At 42.3% G+C, this 18,949-nt stretch overlaps 1 protein-coding gene across 1 annotated transcript in view; it reads right to left on the bottom strand.

The window, feature by feature from the left end:
* The window catches only part of CMTM8 (CKLF like MARVEL transmembrane domain containing 8), a 36,968-nt gene extending 32,912 nt beyond the window's left edge, over positions 1-4,056 (bottom strand). The window contains exon 1 of the mRNA XM_040548902.1: positions 3,843-4,056. Coding sequence (XP_040404836.1) covers positions 3,843-4,019 — 177 coding nt within the window. The 5' untranslated portion in view covers positions 4,020-4,056. The remainder of the gene's footprint in view (positions 1-3,842) is intronic.
* Between the last annotated feature and the right edge of the window lie 14,893 nt (positions 4,057-18,949).

Here is an 18,949-nt window from a genome sequence, read left to right as displayed (position 1 = left end):
TCAGAGAAATTACAGCGATACAGAGAGATTCATTCACCTGTCAGGAGTCACCTGGCCAACTGAGGCCAGTGAATCCAAGTTTCCTCAGTCAGAAGCCACTGCCCTGTCCAACAAGCATCATAGTTTCTGCGCAAAACTAATGTGGATAAGCTTCCACACACCAAAGCTGTGCTTTATGCCTGTTCCCAAAGGCCTTTCTCGGAAACCCGGTGGTATTTTCTATTGCTCTTTGCAGTGAAATAAACTGACCCCAGCTCTTTCCCTAGTGGACTGGAAAGCCTTGCATGCCCTCTGGTCGCGGAGGCAGATGTAAAAGGCAAAGGCAATCTGTCATCACCAGGTGATTTACAGGCCACACTTTAAGCTGCAGTTCTGTGTTCACCCAAGCTGGATGTGTGCAGGGCCAGACCAAACGGCGTTACAACGCTCAGCTGAACCAGGCTTGGGTACACAACTCTGTTACTGCTCTGTTTCCATGGTCAGCTTCACCCCAGATTTATGCTGGCTTTAAAGCGGCTACATAAAGACAGGTAATACCTCATCCACCGTAAAGCCTGTCTTCATAAAGCTAACACATTTTGAACAAATTGGGACCAGCAGATCGGATCAATGGCAGATCAGCGTTTTGCAGCACAGCGAAGAACCTCTTTGTAGGAGAGGGTAAATCTGAATTTACTGCGTCTGGTTGCCAGCCCGTCTGGAAACGCACACAGCAGTTGATTCATCTTCACAGCACCCAAATCGGGGAAGAAGGGGCAAAACCTGATCAAGATCCTCCATTTAACGGACTGGAAGATTTGATTGTGGTAACTTCATGCTTTTCCATTCTCTTCGGCTGAAGAATAGCAGAGATTTGCCCTTTGCCTACACAAAGAAGAGCGCTGCAGTTCAGAGCCAGGAGCCACAAGACGCACTCCCCTCGCAGCATGCACGTCGCTGGCTGACAGCAGCAGCAATCAAACGCGCAGCCCCACAGCGTTAACTCCTGGAACATTTAGCGCTGGTGCTCCAAGCCCCTGGCTTAGCTTTAACATAGCATCCTAACGAATGCCTGTTCTGGCTGATGAGTAGCTGCAGGGATAAAATACATTACTAAAAGCAGTCCTCTTCCCTGTGCATCTAGCAGGTGTCTCCAGAGCAGGGGCAGCGGAAGGTTGCATTTACCACAGCATTAAGGTTGCATTTACTACAGCTGATGCAGCTCAGAACTTGGTGCACAGACTGAAAACGCTGTATCAGGCTGTCAGCTCCTGAGACTGAAATACAGACACGCATACAAGTCCGTCCCATTTACAGGTTTGCAACTTCTTAGCAGAAGGACCGTGCTGACAGCTGAGGGGGATCAGTACTGAGGGTCAGAAATACCCTGCACAGCCAATCTGTGCAGGCAAGCTATAACTTTTGGATGAATAGGATGATCATAACAGGCAGGAACTGGCTGATTCAGTGCCAGTTTTGAAATCCAGATCTTGTGGAAAGCTAGTCATGCTCTGCTAAAGCACAGTTTCTCTCATAAAAGAGAAAACATGCAGAACTAGTGGAAAAGGTTTGACCAAAATCTACTGCCCAATATATACATACATAAATATAAAGTCATTTATTTGATTTAATAGCTGGTTTTATTTCATCTGAAGTCAATTCCATCTAAAAGTACTCATTATTTTTTTTTTTATTTTCCTTTAATTTCACAAAACATCTACTCCACCTGCTTTAAAAGAAGCTGGGTTAAGTCAAGTGGTTAAAATAAGAACCAACAGTATTTCCTCAAAGACGATATCTAGCAATACTCTACTTCCATAGGGCCTGCCTTACTGCTTTTAACTTTACATTAAAATTGCCTTCCATTCTCTCAAATACTTCTTTAGAAACCAGGATAAGTTGAGCTACTTCAGAGACTTCTCTTGGCTCTGTTGGCCAGGGACGACATGTCTTCACGCTGCTGGTCAATACAAGTACGTAAGAGGAAGTTGGCAGTGGAGACAAAACTCTGCACTAGCCTAAGTAGTCAGGTAGCTTTGTGGTTCTTCCTGAAGCTGGTAAAAATGTTTTCCCTGAGGTACTTTTGAAATTTAGACCAAAATCGGCCCTAAGAGTCAATATTTGAGGGACTCAAGCACTCAAAATGGTGGCTGAAGAATCATCTTACAATTGTTCTGCAAGTCAGGAATGGCTGATAGGAAACAAAACCCTTTAGAAACCACCATCGCTCTGTTTGGAAAGGAAAGCTACGCAAATATCCTCGCTTGTCAACCCAGACTGGAAAGCACTCTTCCAAGGAACGGTCAACAAGAGCCTGTCTATGACTCATGGCCACGTAGCTCAACGTAAGCGCAGCTGGCATAGTGTTTGTAGCCAGATCGAACGTATGGTATTCCAACAGGGGCTGGGAAAAGCCTTGGGCACCTCTCCCATAATTTACAGTCTGGATCACTCTTCAGATAAAACATGAGACAGGTTCAGAATTTTGTTGTAATTAGTAACTGGAAAAGAACTGAAAAGAAAGCAGCTTTTCTTTCGAAAATTAATGCTTCTTTATTCACAGATCCACCACAACCCTGACAGCAAAGCAGCCCCTGTATTTAACAGCTGAAACCTACCTACAATGAACTACGTATTAATGACTGCCAGCATTCCCAGCGATGCCGTCAGACAAGTTTCCAGCTGGCTGCAGACGCTGCCTTCACGCGCTCACCACTACTTGTCCGCACAGCAGCGGGCACCTTGTCACACACATCCTCTCTCCAAGGGCACTGCTCCAGCCGGAGGCTCTGGATCGCACGTAAGCCCGAAGCTTTGCTTGGTTATTTTACTTCAAAGCCAGCAAATAGAAGTCATGCCACCGCTGTAGCAAAGCTCGATATTTTCAAGCCTTGAAAATGAATCTGGTCTATTAAGTAATATTTCCATCATCATCAAAGCAACATCATCACACAGGAAACTCAAAAAAACTGGCTGGGGCAGCAGACTCTTTGAGATCCTTAATTATTAATAGCGTAGATGAGCTGACTTAAAACAGATGTGCTATTTTTAAGATGAGATGCTGTGTATCTGTTGCTTAACACACTGATCTGAGGGGTAGGCATCCCCACAGAGCAGCCCCAGTGCTGTATTTTTTGCTACCTACCACGAAGACAAGCGACTAAACCTCAGAATGTGCCCATGTGTACTCATTCACACCTAATAAAGTACCTGCAAAAAATAAAACTATTGACAAATCCAAAAGGCTCACATCCCACTTGGCATATGTATATCTATCTAATCACCAGGAGCATAAGGAAATGGTTTTTATTGACCTACAAAGTGAAGATAAGTTGCTTAATTAACTCTCGTGTCATGGCTATCAGTGCACCGTAAACTATAAAGCGTGTACAATCAATGTCATTAAGAAAAGCCTCCAAAAATCAGTTATCAGCCCAAACTTCGCCTGCTACAGGGGCTGACTATACCGCAAGGGCTGCGGGAGACCACAGGCTGCTCGCCCCCTGTTAGGAATACACAGGCCGGTAATTTGGAGGTGTTTTCACTGATAATTTGGAGGTGTTATCACCGATAATTTGGAGGTGTTTTCAGCAGGCAGGCGCGCTGTCTCCCTCGAAGGGCTTCCCTGTGAAGGAGCAGCCCCGCAGTCACCTCACCTGCGGGCACCCACCGCTTCTGATGCCTCACCCACACCGCTGAAACGCTTGTTTACTTATTCATATATGTTTTTTTTTTTTTCTTGCAGGCGGCGAACTGTGTGAAAACAAAACACGGCAGGAACATTTTACAGCGATGACCCGAAAACACGTCCCGTCCCGTCCCCCCCCCACACACACCGAGCCCCCCTCCCCGGCGCCACTCACGATCTCGGCCACCATGAGGAGCCCGGGCAGGGTACGCAGGAACTCCCTGTCGTAGGCGAGGGTGCTGGAGCTGGCGGACAGGTTGGCGGTGAAGGAGCTGCTGGTGGTGGTCACCGTGTGGGACCGAGGGCGCGGCGGCTGCTCCTGAGGCGGCTGCGGCGGCGGCGGCGGCTCCATGGTCGGCACCGCGGGGCTGCCCCGAGCCTCCCGGCCGGCCCCGAGCCCGGCGGCGGGGCGGGGGCAGCGGCAAGGACAGGAACAGGGACAGGGACAGGGGGGCAGGGGCAGGGGCAGCCGCCTCACGGGCGCCGCCGCCGCCCCGCTTTGTGTGACCCCGGCGCCGCGGGGAGGAGGCTGGGCCCCGGGGGGAGCGGGCCTGGGGCCGGCAGCGCTTCAGGGGTCGCTGTGGGGAGGCCGGGCTCGGGGAGACCCCAGCGCTAGGGAGGGTCCCCTGGGAGGGCTGTGTGGGGCCGCCTGAAGCCGCCTCCTGACGGTGGGGTGTTGGTACTCGCGGAGGATTTGGGAGCGTGTATTGTCCCAGAGAGGGTGAGGAGATGGGCTGAGCAAACCTCTGGAAGAAGACCCTGAGGAAACAAACCCATGGTTGGGCGCCATTTGGTGGGTCCACGCTCGTCACGCATCAGTGTCCTGCACTGTCACCTGTGGGCAGCACGGGTGGGGGACACACAGGGGTGGCTGCGCTGCAGGGAGTGGAACCACCACAGGGGGCCATGAGCAGGGCTGGAAGGGGCTGCAGCCCTCTGAGGGGTGAAATGAGGAGTCAGCTGGGATCTTCCAAAAAAAACCAAGAGTCTCCACGGTGCGTAAAACTCTTTAGAAGGCAAACCCTGAAGGACAGTGGAAATGGAAAGTATGTGGTCATTATTTATCTGCCACCTGACAGTGTGGAGCTGTTCCCTAACCTGTATTTTTTAGTGCTTTCCAGTCTTGTCCTAAGCGTCCCCTTTTAAAAAAAAATCATTTCCGGGTCATTTCAGACCTTCTCGAGCAATCTTCCATTCCACAGAAAGTACAGTGTTTCAACAACAAGCCAGCAGGTTATAGTTTCTTTCAACGTTCAGGAATTCTCATTAGCAAAGCATTTGTATGTGGCAACTCAGTAAAACTGAAGTGTTTTCCATATGTCTGGTGGCTATTGTCCTCGAATTGTTTACTGCTGCTCTCCTGCTGGCTAACAAAGGATGGATTTTGCAGTATTACCTTTCAGCGGGGGATCGAACCAGCTGGAGAGGGAGGAGGAAGACGGCAGAGTTTCTCCCAGCAATACGGGAAATGTGAATTACCCAAAGGAATTGCTGCTCATACGTGATTGTGCCTGCCCCACAGCGTAAGTGTGTCAACCAACACAGGCTCCACAGGGGTTCTTTGAAGGTGTGCCTTGGCTCAGGCTCTGTGGAGTTTCTGAATACTCATAGGCACTGGTGTCTTTTTGCGTTAAGGTGGCAGAAAAAATGTGGCAGCGTTTTGCAAACATGAGCTGCAGGTCATCAGAATGAGATGCCGGTCATTCGGCATGGTATGATATACAGATACCCTGCTTTGTGAGGAAGAAAAAAAAAAAGACCATTAGGTGAACCACATGCTGAAACCTTTAAACATAACATCTCAAACGCGATTAAGAGATTTTACACTTTTTACCATCTTTTTTTTTTTTGTGGCATTATTTGCATTTCTGATTGGTTGCATTCCTATTTTACCCATTTTTTAAATAAGAGCTGAGATGTTAAAGGAAAAAAACACATCTGTGCACTGGTCTGCTTAGAGACTATCTTTGACTGACTTGCAAATAAAAAGTGTGTTATCAGATCGTTCAGCGCTGCCAAGTTCTGCTCCAATGCCAGTGCCACTTTGAGATGCCCCTGTTGCTGTTAGTGAGGATCCACTGTAACACACTGATTTTACTTCTCTGAATGATGCTTGTCTTTTCAGTTTCTCATACATAAGATCAGTAAATGAGTAAATGTGGGGCTAAAATTCATGCCAGTAGCAATCAATATGAGTTTCAGAATGTTGATTATTTAATGTTAAATAATCATGTTAAATTAATGTTTAATAGCAATGTTAAATAATGTAAATCGAATTATAATTATTTAATTAAAAGACCTTTGTGTGGATTCTGACTCTGTGTGCTTATTGGCGGGCTGCACCAGGCACGAACCTACAGGTAACAGTTTGAGTAATTCACATCACTTTCCCATTGAGAGCTGATTTATTTTACGATGTATGTGTTTCCAGGACATTTATTCAGTGGGCTTAACTTTGATGCATACTACTAAAACTGCGTGTTGTGCTCACTAAACTTCTGGAGGCCAGTGTTGTTTCTTTTTCGACCACACATCAGACTAAGATATTTCATTGCTTTAGGTCTTTGTCTATCATTTGAGCATCCCAGGTCCTCTGAAAAAAAGTAAAACAGAAACAAATAGAGAGGCATTTGTTTTCTGTTTCAACTATACTAAAACTATTAATATAGCATACTTTTTTTTAGAAGTCTGCTGAAGAGGTCAAGTATTGGGACTAATTCAACAAGAACTGAAGGGCTATATTTCTGGGCAACTTCTCTGAACACTGGCTGCCACTCTGACTTCCTTAATTAGCATTTTTTCTCCAGCAAACATATTCAACAAATGAGTTTCACTAAAAAGAGAAAAAAAAAAGGCAAACACTCTATAGAAACTTTTCTATATTGCTCGTATTCCAGGAAGCAAATTTAATTCTTTAACTTGACAGAATAACCCTTTACATTTTGAATGTTGACTTTGAGGCTCTCATTTTTTGTTTTGCATCCTTGCACTGAAGGCTAGAACTGAAAAGCCTGCGGGGACCATCTGAGCTTACTTAGTTTTTTTTTACGCATAGATAGCATCAGAAGCAAAATAATTGAATGCTGCCACTTGAACAATCAACCTTTTATTACAAAACTACCAAGAGAGAAGAAGGTGGTTCATTTTCTGTATTTTAAATTAACCTTTCAAGGGAAGGATTAGTGAGCCTTTCAAACATCAGTCAAGATTCTTACCTTTGTTTGTCAACTAATATATCTCATCACAAAGTAAACTGTGATTAGAAAATAAAAGTAATGTATTGAAGCCTTTCAGTGTAAATGTTTTAGTAAAAGCAAAATATATGATAAAAGTATTACCATGTTTCTAACTAAAGGGCTTATTCCTGAAGTGTCCTGATATCTAATTAACAGATTCTTCCATTTAAGCTGGTTTGGGTCTCAAATCCTAAGGTATCAACATATTTGAGATTTCTGACTGAGCTCTCTATAACTAACTTATTAGCAACAATCTAGCCAGCTGGAAGTGCTAATTAAAGTAGACTCACAGGACCAAGGAGCAGAGCTGACTGGAATTTCCTTAACTGTGTTTCTGGTTTTGAAATACACCTTCCCTTCACCCTTTCCAAATCCTAGAATTTTCAAATGTCAAACTTATTTGGTGTTTTTTGTTAGCTAAGTCAAACAAGTAAATATATAAAAGAAAAGGTGATTGAAATTTTTCACTGGTCATCAGCAGATTTCAGTCAACAACAAAAAGTTACTGTTTTTTAACAACTACGGAGTGATCTAAGAAATATAAGTGTGCTTATTCTGAAGAGGGCAAGAAAGGAACTGTGCTTTCCATGGAACCTGGATCAAATGTAAGGAATACGGATTGGTGTCAGATGTCCAGGACAAATATTCTCACCCTTGACATCCCACTGTGCTAATCCGAGGATGAGATACTTTTAGTAAGCATTAAATCAAGTGTTAAATAAATATTTGGAATATTTCCTAATGGCTTTTTGGAATCAGCAACGTATAGGCTTTGAGCTATGTATTTAGAGTAAATAATTAATAATATACATTACTCTTTGACAGCTTACCTGACTGTACAGAAAAACTGATTTACACTATCCCAAACCAGAAATCCTTGACTTGTACTTTATTAGTGACATACACTATAAACATGCCAAATGATCAATCAAGTCAAATGACTGTGTATGTGAATCAGTATTTTGCAAAGTAAAGATGGTTTTCGTGATCAAGATTCTTGGCTCTTCTTATGTTGCTGCAAGAGAGAGAAAATAGATGAGAAGCCTGTATTTTCAAAATATCTGTTGTTCTGCAAAACCATAGAAGGATCTGTGTTTGTACATAGGGCTACTGGACATGGGAATTGTTTGGCTTTGCAGCTTGGGCACCCCAAAATTAATGAATCTCAAGTCAATACCAATTGAAATTATAGTCACCACATGACAGTGCATGGGATTTGGTCATCAGATAGAAGTGTTACTGCCCTAATGCTGAAAAATACAAAATTAGCTGTTTATGTTCCATACACCTTTTCTTCCAACTGTTTATTTCTTTACACGAAGTTTATTTGGATGATATGAACAAAGGCCGGACTGCAGACACACTGACATTTTACCTGCCAGTAAACTTAGGACTTGTGAACTGCCATATGAAGAATTAACTTCATGCTGTGAAAGTAACATGCTGACTTCATGATTTTTTTTTCATTTTTGAAGCCCATTATCATGACATTAAGTAAACTATTCAGTGATAGAGACCGCACTAAGAAAAGAAATGACAAAGTACATAAGCCATGTATTTCCTGTGTGTTAGGCTTTCACCAGCTGTTACGTCTGCTCTGGGAATCTAAAAATTTCTCCCAACCCTGAAATATAGCCATGCCTTAGATACTGCGTTGAGGAAAAATCACTTCTTCCAGAGCAGATTTGTACTTTAGACGTAGTCCCTGCATGCTACACACATATGCTTAACTTCAGGGCAGAGAGCACGCCTACTCATTTAGTTCACAGTGAGAAGTGTGGAGTCTACGTACGGATTGCTCGGAATGGAAATTGCAGTTTTCATGTTCTGGGGTCATGGACCTCATATTTGTAATGTGCATGCAAGAGTATGCCTATCTTTTATTTCAAGGGCTGCTTCTCAGCCATTCTATAGATACAGTGAGCGTGCAAGCACAGCTCCAGGCGCAGCTGATGGCCCTGCCTTCTCACACCTGCAAATCCCAAGTCACCTGAATGCTCGTGTCCAGTGCCGTGTTATGTGAGGAAGGAGCTTTTGGCCCCTGAGCATGTCCAGACAGGCTGTCCCTGAGGCACACTCATAAAATATATTTTCACTGGGGTCACCACCCCTCTGTAGAACTTTAAATATTTCAAACAGGTACTAGTGAGTACAGTACTTGAGAGTATAACCATTTCCCCTGAAGACATGTATGGTCTCCACTGGGCAAGGATGGTGCTTGCATAAGTGTTTAAATCCCAGCAGTTAATGTTTATACAGCACCTAAGCCTAGTGCAAAACAGCTGGAGGAAAAGATCACCCTCAACAATCGTCAATGCCATGTTTGTTTGCAGACAATTAATGAAAGACTGAACAATTCCACGGTGGTTTCATCACAGCATCGTCCATGTTTGGGGACAGAGATTACAGTTACCTCACAGCTTCTGGCATCAGCTCGCTTGCGGGCTTTACTAATGGACAGCCCTCGTGCTCTGCTGCAGTCAGTACAAAACCCTGAAATAGCAGAGACCTGAAGTGCACGATCCATTATGCTAAATTATTAAGAGGTGAACTGAGCTTGCTGTGTATGTACATACACAGAGAGAAGACATCCAGTAGCTGGCAGGCAATGACTCGACCAAGCACCGTGGCTGGAAGTTGAAGTTGGACAAATTCAGACTGAAAATAAAGCATGCTTGGTTTTATTCTTTTTAAACATTTTTAATACAGCATAATTAGCTATTCAAATAGTTTATTAAGTAAAGCACTAGACTCTGGCATTTGAAGTCTGTAATTCAAAGCTGTGGATTTACTTAAAATATACTCTTTACCAAGCTACCCTATTTGAGAAACCATACAAATGAATTCTGATTAATTCCACAAAGCTAAAATCTTGTTAATGCCCTACTCACCCAGCTGCACAGTATACATGCAGGACCAACCCCCTACTCATTTTCTGATGTTCAGATGTCCTGAACCTGCTTGTCCTGAAGATGTAACAGAATTAAGGATGTCACAAATCTGTCCGGCCAATACCTGGCTAATGAAAGTACTGTGCTGGGCGAGTCAGTTGTTGTTTTTGTTTGTTTGTTTGTTTTAACACAGGTGGGCTGTGAGGTTTAAGAGTGGAAAATCCTCATCTAGGAGAAGAAAAAAAAGCCAGTGGGAGAGCGTAGGTCTCCAAAGTTTGAGGGCCTTGTGAAATCAGAAGGAATTAGACAGGCAAGAGGAACAACAGGCGTGTTTTTGTGGCAGACAGACCTGTTTTGTGATGGAAGAAAAAGGTGAGAAAGGTGGCAGCTGGCTGGGGAGAGGTAACAGAGTATAAGTGCCCAGTTGTAGGGGGCAGAAGTGCAGAAGAGGAGAACAGTGACCCTAGCAAGAGACTTACCGAAGTCTTGGAGAACACATCAGTAGGAGAAGGCAGAGTAATGCAGGCAGATGTTTTACTGTCCTGTTCAGCTCTCCATGCTGGCTTGCACAGCCATTCTGTACGGGATAAAAACATTTAACATCTAGCCATTATAAGAAGAGAAAAATTTTAACATAGGAACACATCAGACCACATAATGGACTGAAATCTCAAGTGACAGAGATATGGTATCAGTATTTTCAAATCAGCATTCTATCTTTGCAAATAGACCAATGCCAAAATACTTACATAAACACCAAGAACAAAACGACCTCGTTATTTGTATTCATAGCACAATCTTTGCCCTGAAACAATTGAAAAAAAAATCCCCACAGCACAGAACAGAGGCAAGTTTAATGCAAAGCAGAGCACAGAGATGCATACACCAGTATTTGTGAATATACAGAACACTTCTCATGGCTATAAATAATTATTGGATGCTTTCGAAGCATTAGCGTTGCAGACATGCACAAAAGCAGCATGCAAAGCTGCTGATACTTGGTAAGTCTTGTGCCAGTTCATGAAAAAATAAGTGCAGTGATGCAAGACACTTACTACATTCTTCTGTTCTAGGTTCCTGAAAACAGCCATTGCAAGAGAAATAGGAGATTTAGAGGACAGAACGATTTTTCTGTTATGGCTGCACATATTTGGGGGGAACAAAGTGTGTTGCCGGGTTTTTTAAAGGAATCAGAAAATTAACTTTGTTAAATTTCTTAATTCACTTAGTCTGCTTTGAAAACCACAGGCTTTGGACCGTGTAAGATTGCTGCATCATACCGGCCTATAGAGCAGTTAGGGATGGGTGACAGGCTGTGTTTTGGAGGGGCTGGAATTTCCCCAGAACAAAGGCTTATCCCATTTATGACATGTCTTGAAAAAGCTTATCCTGTCAAGTCATTTATCACCCTACTAACTAGCTACTGAGCACGGATAATGCTTCTTTGCTAGATCAGCGAGAGAAAAGAGATTTCAGAAGAAAGGGTTTTCAGTCGGGGATTTTAGGAGAGCGGGAGAAGAGCCGATAGGAGTTAGGCTATGTAAGCTCTTCGAACCATGAAGAAACATACCAAGAAGGATTTTACTAAATGCCCACAGTATAGCTCAAATACAGCCTGTCTATTGAGGGCAGCCTCATTACCTAGGCATTTAGATGTGAATTTAATGTGAATTGGCACAGCACTCTGGATTGTATTATTAGATTTGGAGTACGTAGAGGATGCGCTGATATGGATGGGGCTCTAATTACTAATACTGAGGTTAATTAAATCCATCATATTTTCATGAACGTCTGACTTAGCCTTAACTACGAGACTGTTCTGACACAACATTTGTTGTAATATAACCATCCCTATACACCTCACAATTAAGAAGTTTGGTTTACTACAGACTTTGAGGTTGGCTGGCATTAATGTCAACAACGTTCAGACTCCACTGGAAGTACTTGCTGCGGTGGGGGTATTTAGATATCTATATAGTCAAAGGAATGTCTCCTAGACCTAGACTTTTTTTTTTTAAAGTCACTGAACATACCAAACAGACCATCTCACAGAAGCAGTGTGGCTGATATGCCAATCAAATGTTATTTTATTCACCTTCCTCATAAGGATTCAATCAGAGGCTCAGGAACCAAACTGTCTCAGTGTGTGCAAATGAAGGTCATGCATCAAAGTCCTGTGCTATCTTTTTAAGTGATGTTATGATTATTATTTCAGTGAAGTACTAATCAGGAAGATCATATTTTTGATTCATTGTTCAAGCAGACAGTACAAGGAAAAATATCAAAGTTAGCAAGGATTTATTCAAACCAGTTATTGGTTTGATGAAATCTGTGATTATTTCTTGCATACAATCATCCTTCTTGTGCTAGAAGACTATTTTTATGGACTGTCTGAATTCATTAGTGCAAGATTTCTTGATATGATTCACCAATAAGAGAAATACAAGTAATGGGACTACACAGATTTATCAGTGCTAAAATGCAGACTTTAATAAGTTACCTTCATCAATAATGACGTACAACACTGGGATATTTTATGGGAGTACTTTAAGGTATCTATCTAATAAAAACAGGAGGAATTTAAAAAAATTACTTACAGCTGAAATTATACAGCCTGCAAAGTAATCCCCTCTGTAAACCAACCGAACGTAAGGCAACCAGCAGAAAGAGAAAAACACACATAGTAAAGGAAAAAGCAAAGATGCTGGTAAAGGCATCTGTACTACAAAGCCAAGGATCTCATCGTGCCTTCTCAGAAGAGCTCAAAATGGGAGCCGTGAGCGTGCACAACCACTGCCTCTGTAGGGAAGGGGAACGTGGGGGCAGCAGGCCCACAGTCTGCCTCCCATGCTGTGCGAGTGATAGAGTTCAAGCTCATCTGCAAATTTTGGGAAGTCAAAGACAGGGAGGACTTGAAGGACTACATCTCCCAGGTACTTGCTCTGTATGTATCCCTGCCTTGCAAAAGACACCATTAGTCCTCAGGCTTTCATAAACAGAATTAATGCGATTGAAAATAACTTTTAGCAAGCACCAACTGTAAGAGAAGCAGCAGAGAGAGGTGTACTTTCTCCATTAGTGTTACTCAGAGAAGCAGCCCTTCCCCTGTGTGTGTGTGCCCTGTAAGTCCCCTGACATAAGCTGTGCTAGAAAAAGGCATTAATGCATTATAATCAGTCAGCGATTCTGAACAGAAGCAGATGCATTAGGCTGTGTTTGCTTGAAGACTGCACCAAATATAAAAAATTTCCAACCCCAAACACCACCAACCCCAAACATTCCAAATCCATATTGTGAAGATCTGCATATGAAAGTCAGCTGTTTCTTGAGATCTGCCTACTAGATTTCAATATATTTTACTAATCATCTCAAGACAAATAACACTTTCAAAAACAAAATAATCTTTCCAAAACTCTGTCTAGCTTAACAAAGACTTGTGACTGATTAAGCTCAAGAATACCGCACTGAGTAGAGATAAATCTTATGTTAGCACTGTAATACTTCAGAACTGAAAGCAGACTTGAAAATCAAACATTTTCCCTGTTCAAGTGATGTCTGTGCACAAGCACACACCTCCTTCTTTTAAAAGGTGTATTTAACACACAGAAGCAGGTAGACAGCAAGCAGTCCTGGGGAAGGAAGTCACCTGGTCTTTGGGACATGTTCAACACAGTCAGCAGCCCCAGGAACTTCCCTTTAACAGTCCAGATGAAGAGCAGAGATGTTTAAACCTCTCAGTATCTGCTCACCAGCCCTTGGATGGTCCCTTTACTCAGCTCCCATGCTGACATGACAGGTTCTATCTAAATGCAACCAGTTCACGTAAGTGTTTTTCATGTCCCTGTCACCATAAAGTGCGATAATTCACAAAGCATGTAACCAAGTCCCCTACTCTTCACTTTCAGATTGATTAAAATAGCAACAAGAAAACCAGTTATGCTGGTGTTGCACTAGAGGAGAGCTTGCACATAGCACAAATTCTCATGTGGAAGGAACCAGCAAGACTGCCAACCCACAAGACTGACATGTGGGTCAGGACCTATTTTATACAGATAAAAATGCACCAGGAGTGTCCCCAGAGCATTCTTCTCAATTTCTATCATTTAACCTCAGCCTCTGGTGACACCAGGCCACAGCTCCTTGATACTATTATAATCATTTGATTGTTAAGATCACATATAAATCTTAACAGCTGGGGCTATGGTACCTTGCTTTTACTGGGGCTTCCACTTCTAGCTCTCAATCTGCAATTTCAAGAGAGAGGGAGGAAAATTATCTCTGAATTTCAGGAAAAAAATTTTGAGGAGCTTTGCTTTAAGAGTCCATCTCTGGCTACTTAATTAGACTGAATCCTGCTTAACTTAGCTCCAAGAAAACCATGAACTGATGGAAAGGTAGGTAACACTTCTAATTATTTCTCACTTGTTAAATGCAGTGTGTGCAAGAAAGAATGGGGGCCTTTACCCCAAGGAGGTAGCAAATCTCTGACCACTTCTTGCCAGCCTTTCTCATGAGTATCTACATTCTTCCGAACTCTCCTGAGCCCACCGTGAAGTGAACAAAGTGCATATTTCCTCTGTGTAACCTGTCTAGAGTGCATGAACAGCATATTTTTCTAATCTCAAGAGTTTTCTACATACTGCTTGGATAGTGATACATGGAAGGGATGGGGAACAACAGCAATTGTTGTATCTCTGGGCATTTTGATGTATTGAGTGTGCTTGTGAAACCTCTCTTGCACTTCAGCAGCTGCTAAGTTCCTGAGGAGACATTTCCCAGGTTTTAGTTTTGAAGAGAACATTATTGCACAGTTACTGTAAAGCTGTGCCTGATACAGAATGACAGGCCAAAAGGGGCTTGAATCAACTCTCCAAGAGCTTTGTCTTGACTCCTGCATTTCAGCGCATGTTGTGTTACCAGCCCTTGCACTGGTCTCATCTGGTCTCTTCCCCTATTGTCTACCAGAAAAAATCTCAGAAAAAAAAAAGTTATTTGAATGAGTATGGCAATAGTAAACATAACAGATACAACAGGATGCAAGATGCAAGTGTAAGAAGGATTAAAACCAACAGTATAGAACCATAGAATCATTAAGGTTGGAAAAGATCTTCAAGATCATCTGGTCCAACCATCACCCTACTATCAAAGTCACCCACTAAACCATGTCCGTAAGTGTATAATAGTTTGGAAGATTTTTTACTTAGTCCCTCTACTGGGCAACAAACATAAGACAAAAGGTATTCCTTCTTTGTAGTAGCCTAGAGCTTGAAAAAATGCAGATGAAGAAAATCAGAGGATAAGACAAAACACAAACAAGGGAAGACTGGCATGACTAGTGCTCCTGCAATTACCACCTAATCTGAAGTCTGAAGAAAACGATGCAGATGAGGTCTACATAAAAAACACCACCACCACAAGCATCTGTCACATTCAAATGCAACTATGCAGGGTATGCGGAAATTAGAGAAATTTCTAATCTGGGTTTAAATGCCCCAGTAAAAACACCTACCAAAACTGGTCTTTAACCCAAAGCACAAGAACAGCCAAGGCTGGCTCTGTTCAGCTATCACAACATATAGCAGCTCACTTTCCAGTGAGTATGGAGCCTGAAAAATCATACATTCCAATATATGTTGATTTATTTCTTCATGCAACAATATACGAAGTAGGTACCACAAAGAACAGCATGTTAAAAAAAAAAAAAAACTGGCTCGCAGTCACTGAGAAGCTGATGAACTTACTTTTGTATTTTAGATACTTTTGCGTTTTAGATACTATCTAATGCTTCATAAACGTTTCCATATTACAATCTACATATACCAGGAACCTTGCCAGTGCTTGCTACCAGATTTGGCTTGCTTTCCAATCCTCTCCACTCTTCAAAAAGAAAAGAGCAATCTAAAAACCCCCAACATTGTGCTTTCTGAGCCTACTACTTGCCTGTGTTTAGTAACCAAACTGCAAGATATTCCCTAAGTCCTCTAAACACAAAGCATTCATGAAGAATCCATCCCACTAAAAACGGAGCATATTTCTATAAAAAGAACGTGAAGAAAGAGTTTGCAATTTTTTAAGTGGGGTTTACAGTGAAGCTGGATTTGGAGAAAGAATAGGCAAACTAGCTCAGTTAATGTATTTTTCACCAGAACACGGGATATACCTTATTTGTACAAACGTGGCATTTCAGAGTGTCAGAGACTTGTAGCATATTTATAATACTATTCTCTTAAAATAGTAGCCTTGTTTTCAGTTAACCCAAACCGTTTTACTGCCATCCTAGCAGAGACTGCCGGATGGTCTGGAAGAGATCTACACGCTAGCTCCACAGCCAAGAAGCTATAAACGAACAGATGAACACAGCTACTGCAAGGGCAGCTGAAGACTGGTCATCCTGGTGGCCTTTCTGAAAGCTTGTGCAAAAATCACAGTCCTCTATAAGGATTTCTTATACATACAAACTTTCAAGAAATGGCAGGTATGGGTCTACCTGTAGAGTTGAGCACGCATGCATTTGTGTGTACACCCACCCACCTTTTGATACGAAGAACCCTTCTTAAGGTTTCCTACAAATTAGCATGTAGAGGTGCAGCTCCATAAGGAAGAGAAGGAAGCTGGAACAGATTTCAAGAAAAGGCCTAGGGAGCAAGCTGCTAAATGACTTGCATCCAGTTGAGAAAACCAAATACCCATTGTAGTCACAACAAGCAGCTAAGGTCACAGAGGGCAATATGCATTACACCGAGCAGCCTTTGGCAGTTACCCATCTGAACAATAAAGACTGATCACATGCCAGAACTGTGCTTAACTGGCGTGAGTTACAAGAAGGACATATATTTAAAAGCTGTAATGCATGCTGCTTCTAGTAACTTATTGAAATAATCAACATATAGTTCTTGATGTTCCCTACAATTACCCACTACAATATCTCTCTAAAACAGATACTGTAGGCAATAGGTAAACATAATAAACAGGTGAATCCAATTTAGAGATGGGGAACTGACAGCGCCACCATTCTGCTGGGTCTCACCCTACTGTCCTCCTGTTAAAGTCGAGTTCTGCAACTGCTTTCAGTAGGAGCAGGACCAGTCTGTTGCATGGAGAATATTTGAAAGTCTGTACCCAAAGGACATTGGCAGGAATCTGTAATCAAGTTAGAACAGACTGAGAAGAGAACTAGGTTTCATTTAATACAAGTGCCAGATACAGCTCCTTTGCACATGCTGGGATTGAAGGCAGACACTCTTCTCATCCATTATTCAAAATCAAAGTGTTAGCTTCTCATGCTCAGATTTCCATCAGCTCATGGCAAATCACCAGTGAAGAACTCAGTATGACCAGGAGCCAGATGGAAGAGAAATAATTTTACACTATTAATATGAAATGCCACACGTAACAGGACAATGTTTTATCTCAGCATTAATCAGCCCCTGTGATATCTATGTACTTCATTCATACGACTCCAGCTTTACAATTAAATCCAGGGTGGGAGCATTATGAACAAGCATCAGCACAGCCCACCTGAAAGTGATTTCTTGTCTGTCACATTTCCTGTATATGACAGACATAAAAGAGCCAGCTTGTGTGTTATTTACCATCAGACAATTAAAAAAAAATAAAAATAAAGTCCTGTAAGCAATGATTTAGCGAGAAAACATTATTCCTTCAGAAGATAATGCCCCTATGACAGAAATGTATCCATCCTAATTCTCTTGTGATTTTTTTTACCTTCCTGTTTACTCAGATTTAGAATTTAGACAGTGCTTTTTGGACACCTACATATTTATTCTACATTGATTTCATGCACCCTTAAAATAAATACCAATTGTGAGCTACAAGTACAATGAGAAGTGACCTAATGGATGAAACTGACTTAAAATTAGGAATAAAATGCATCCTGTCACAGGATTGCTGGGCAACCATCTTTACCCGTCTCAGTATCCCTGTCTGTAAATGAGGAAATACTACATTGCTCTTATTTTATGGTAGGCTTTCAGGTAGACAGTACATTATTTTGTTCACCAATAAAACCCCAACCATGCCTCTTTTACAGTATGGTGCCCCACAGCCAAGCAGTGTCTGTGGAACTGAGTTCTCTTAATTCACAAAGAAACTCATAAAAGAGCAAACACTAAGCAAACAAAACAAAGCAAGAACTGACAGCTGTAATCCCTGTCTCACGTGAACAGCTAGTGAGTTTTCAGCTAATGCAGGAGATGGTGTCTGTTTATCATCTGACCATCCAAAGACAGCTCACATCCACATTCACATCCACAAGGATGATATACTTAAAAGCTATGTAACCTTTCCGCCAGCGGCTGCAGCTCACCCATCTCTTGGCGATTGCTCTCTCTACACGACTTGGAGCTATAGCTTGTGTGAAAATGCTGACAAGAATTTAATTATTTCATGGCGTTTTCCCCATGCCTCTACAGGAGATCTCAGAGAGGCATTAGTGGAACTGCTGCCCCTAGTCCAACACTTGCGACACCCACACTCCTCTAGCTGATGTAAACGGTAAGAAAACATAGTGCTTTTCTCCTCCTCTGGCAACTTGAAGATGCAACAGAAACAAGCATTGCTGGGTGCACATTACAGGACCTCATGTGATGTTGAAAGATCTCACAGACTGTATTGTCCATGACTGAGGCTGTAGCCTTGTACTGGGCAGGTCTTGGAAGCCAGGAAAGACAGGGCCTTGGGCAGAGGTAGTAAAGTTTTGGTGTTTTATAGCAAGCTTGTTCTCTCATTTCCAGTGGATCTGCAATGCATGCATCTGGTGCTGAACCATAACTATCTTCGAATACTATGAACACAGCGTAAGACAGTTGCTATCATAGAGGAACCTAAGTAGACTCAGAAATAGATGGGAAGGAAAATAACTGCAGAACAGGTGAAATTGGTCACTTACCCACCAGTGCCCTCCAGCGGCCCACACAGTAACTCAAGGAACTGAAGACAAAATCTTCAGAGGTCAAAGGCATCATTTCATTGAAATTCTATCACTAATGGACAGAAACGAAAATGCTGACATCTGGATATCATACAGCTTTTTTAACTTAAGTTCGCACACGGCGATCTCATATCTGCTCTGATTATATATCATTAGGTACAAAAATACTACATTCCATCAAGTGAGTAAAACAGTAATTGCAAGC

This window comes from Cygnus olor, chromosome 2 (assembly GCF_009769625.2).
Source record: "Cygnus olor isolate bCygOlo1 chromosome 2, bCygOlo1.pri.v2, whole genome shotgun sequence".
Taxonomy (NCBI): Eukaryota; Metazoa; Chordata; class Aves; order Anseriformes; family Anatidae; genus Cygnus; species Cygnus olor.
Note: the sequence above shows the minus strand (reverse complement) of the source record. Positions and strands in the feature narration are given on the sequence as shown.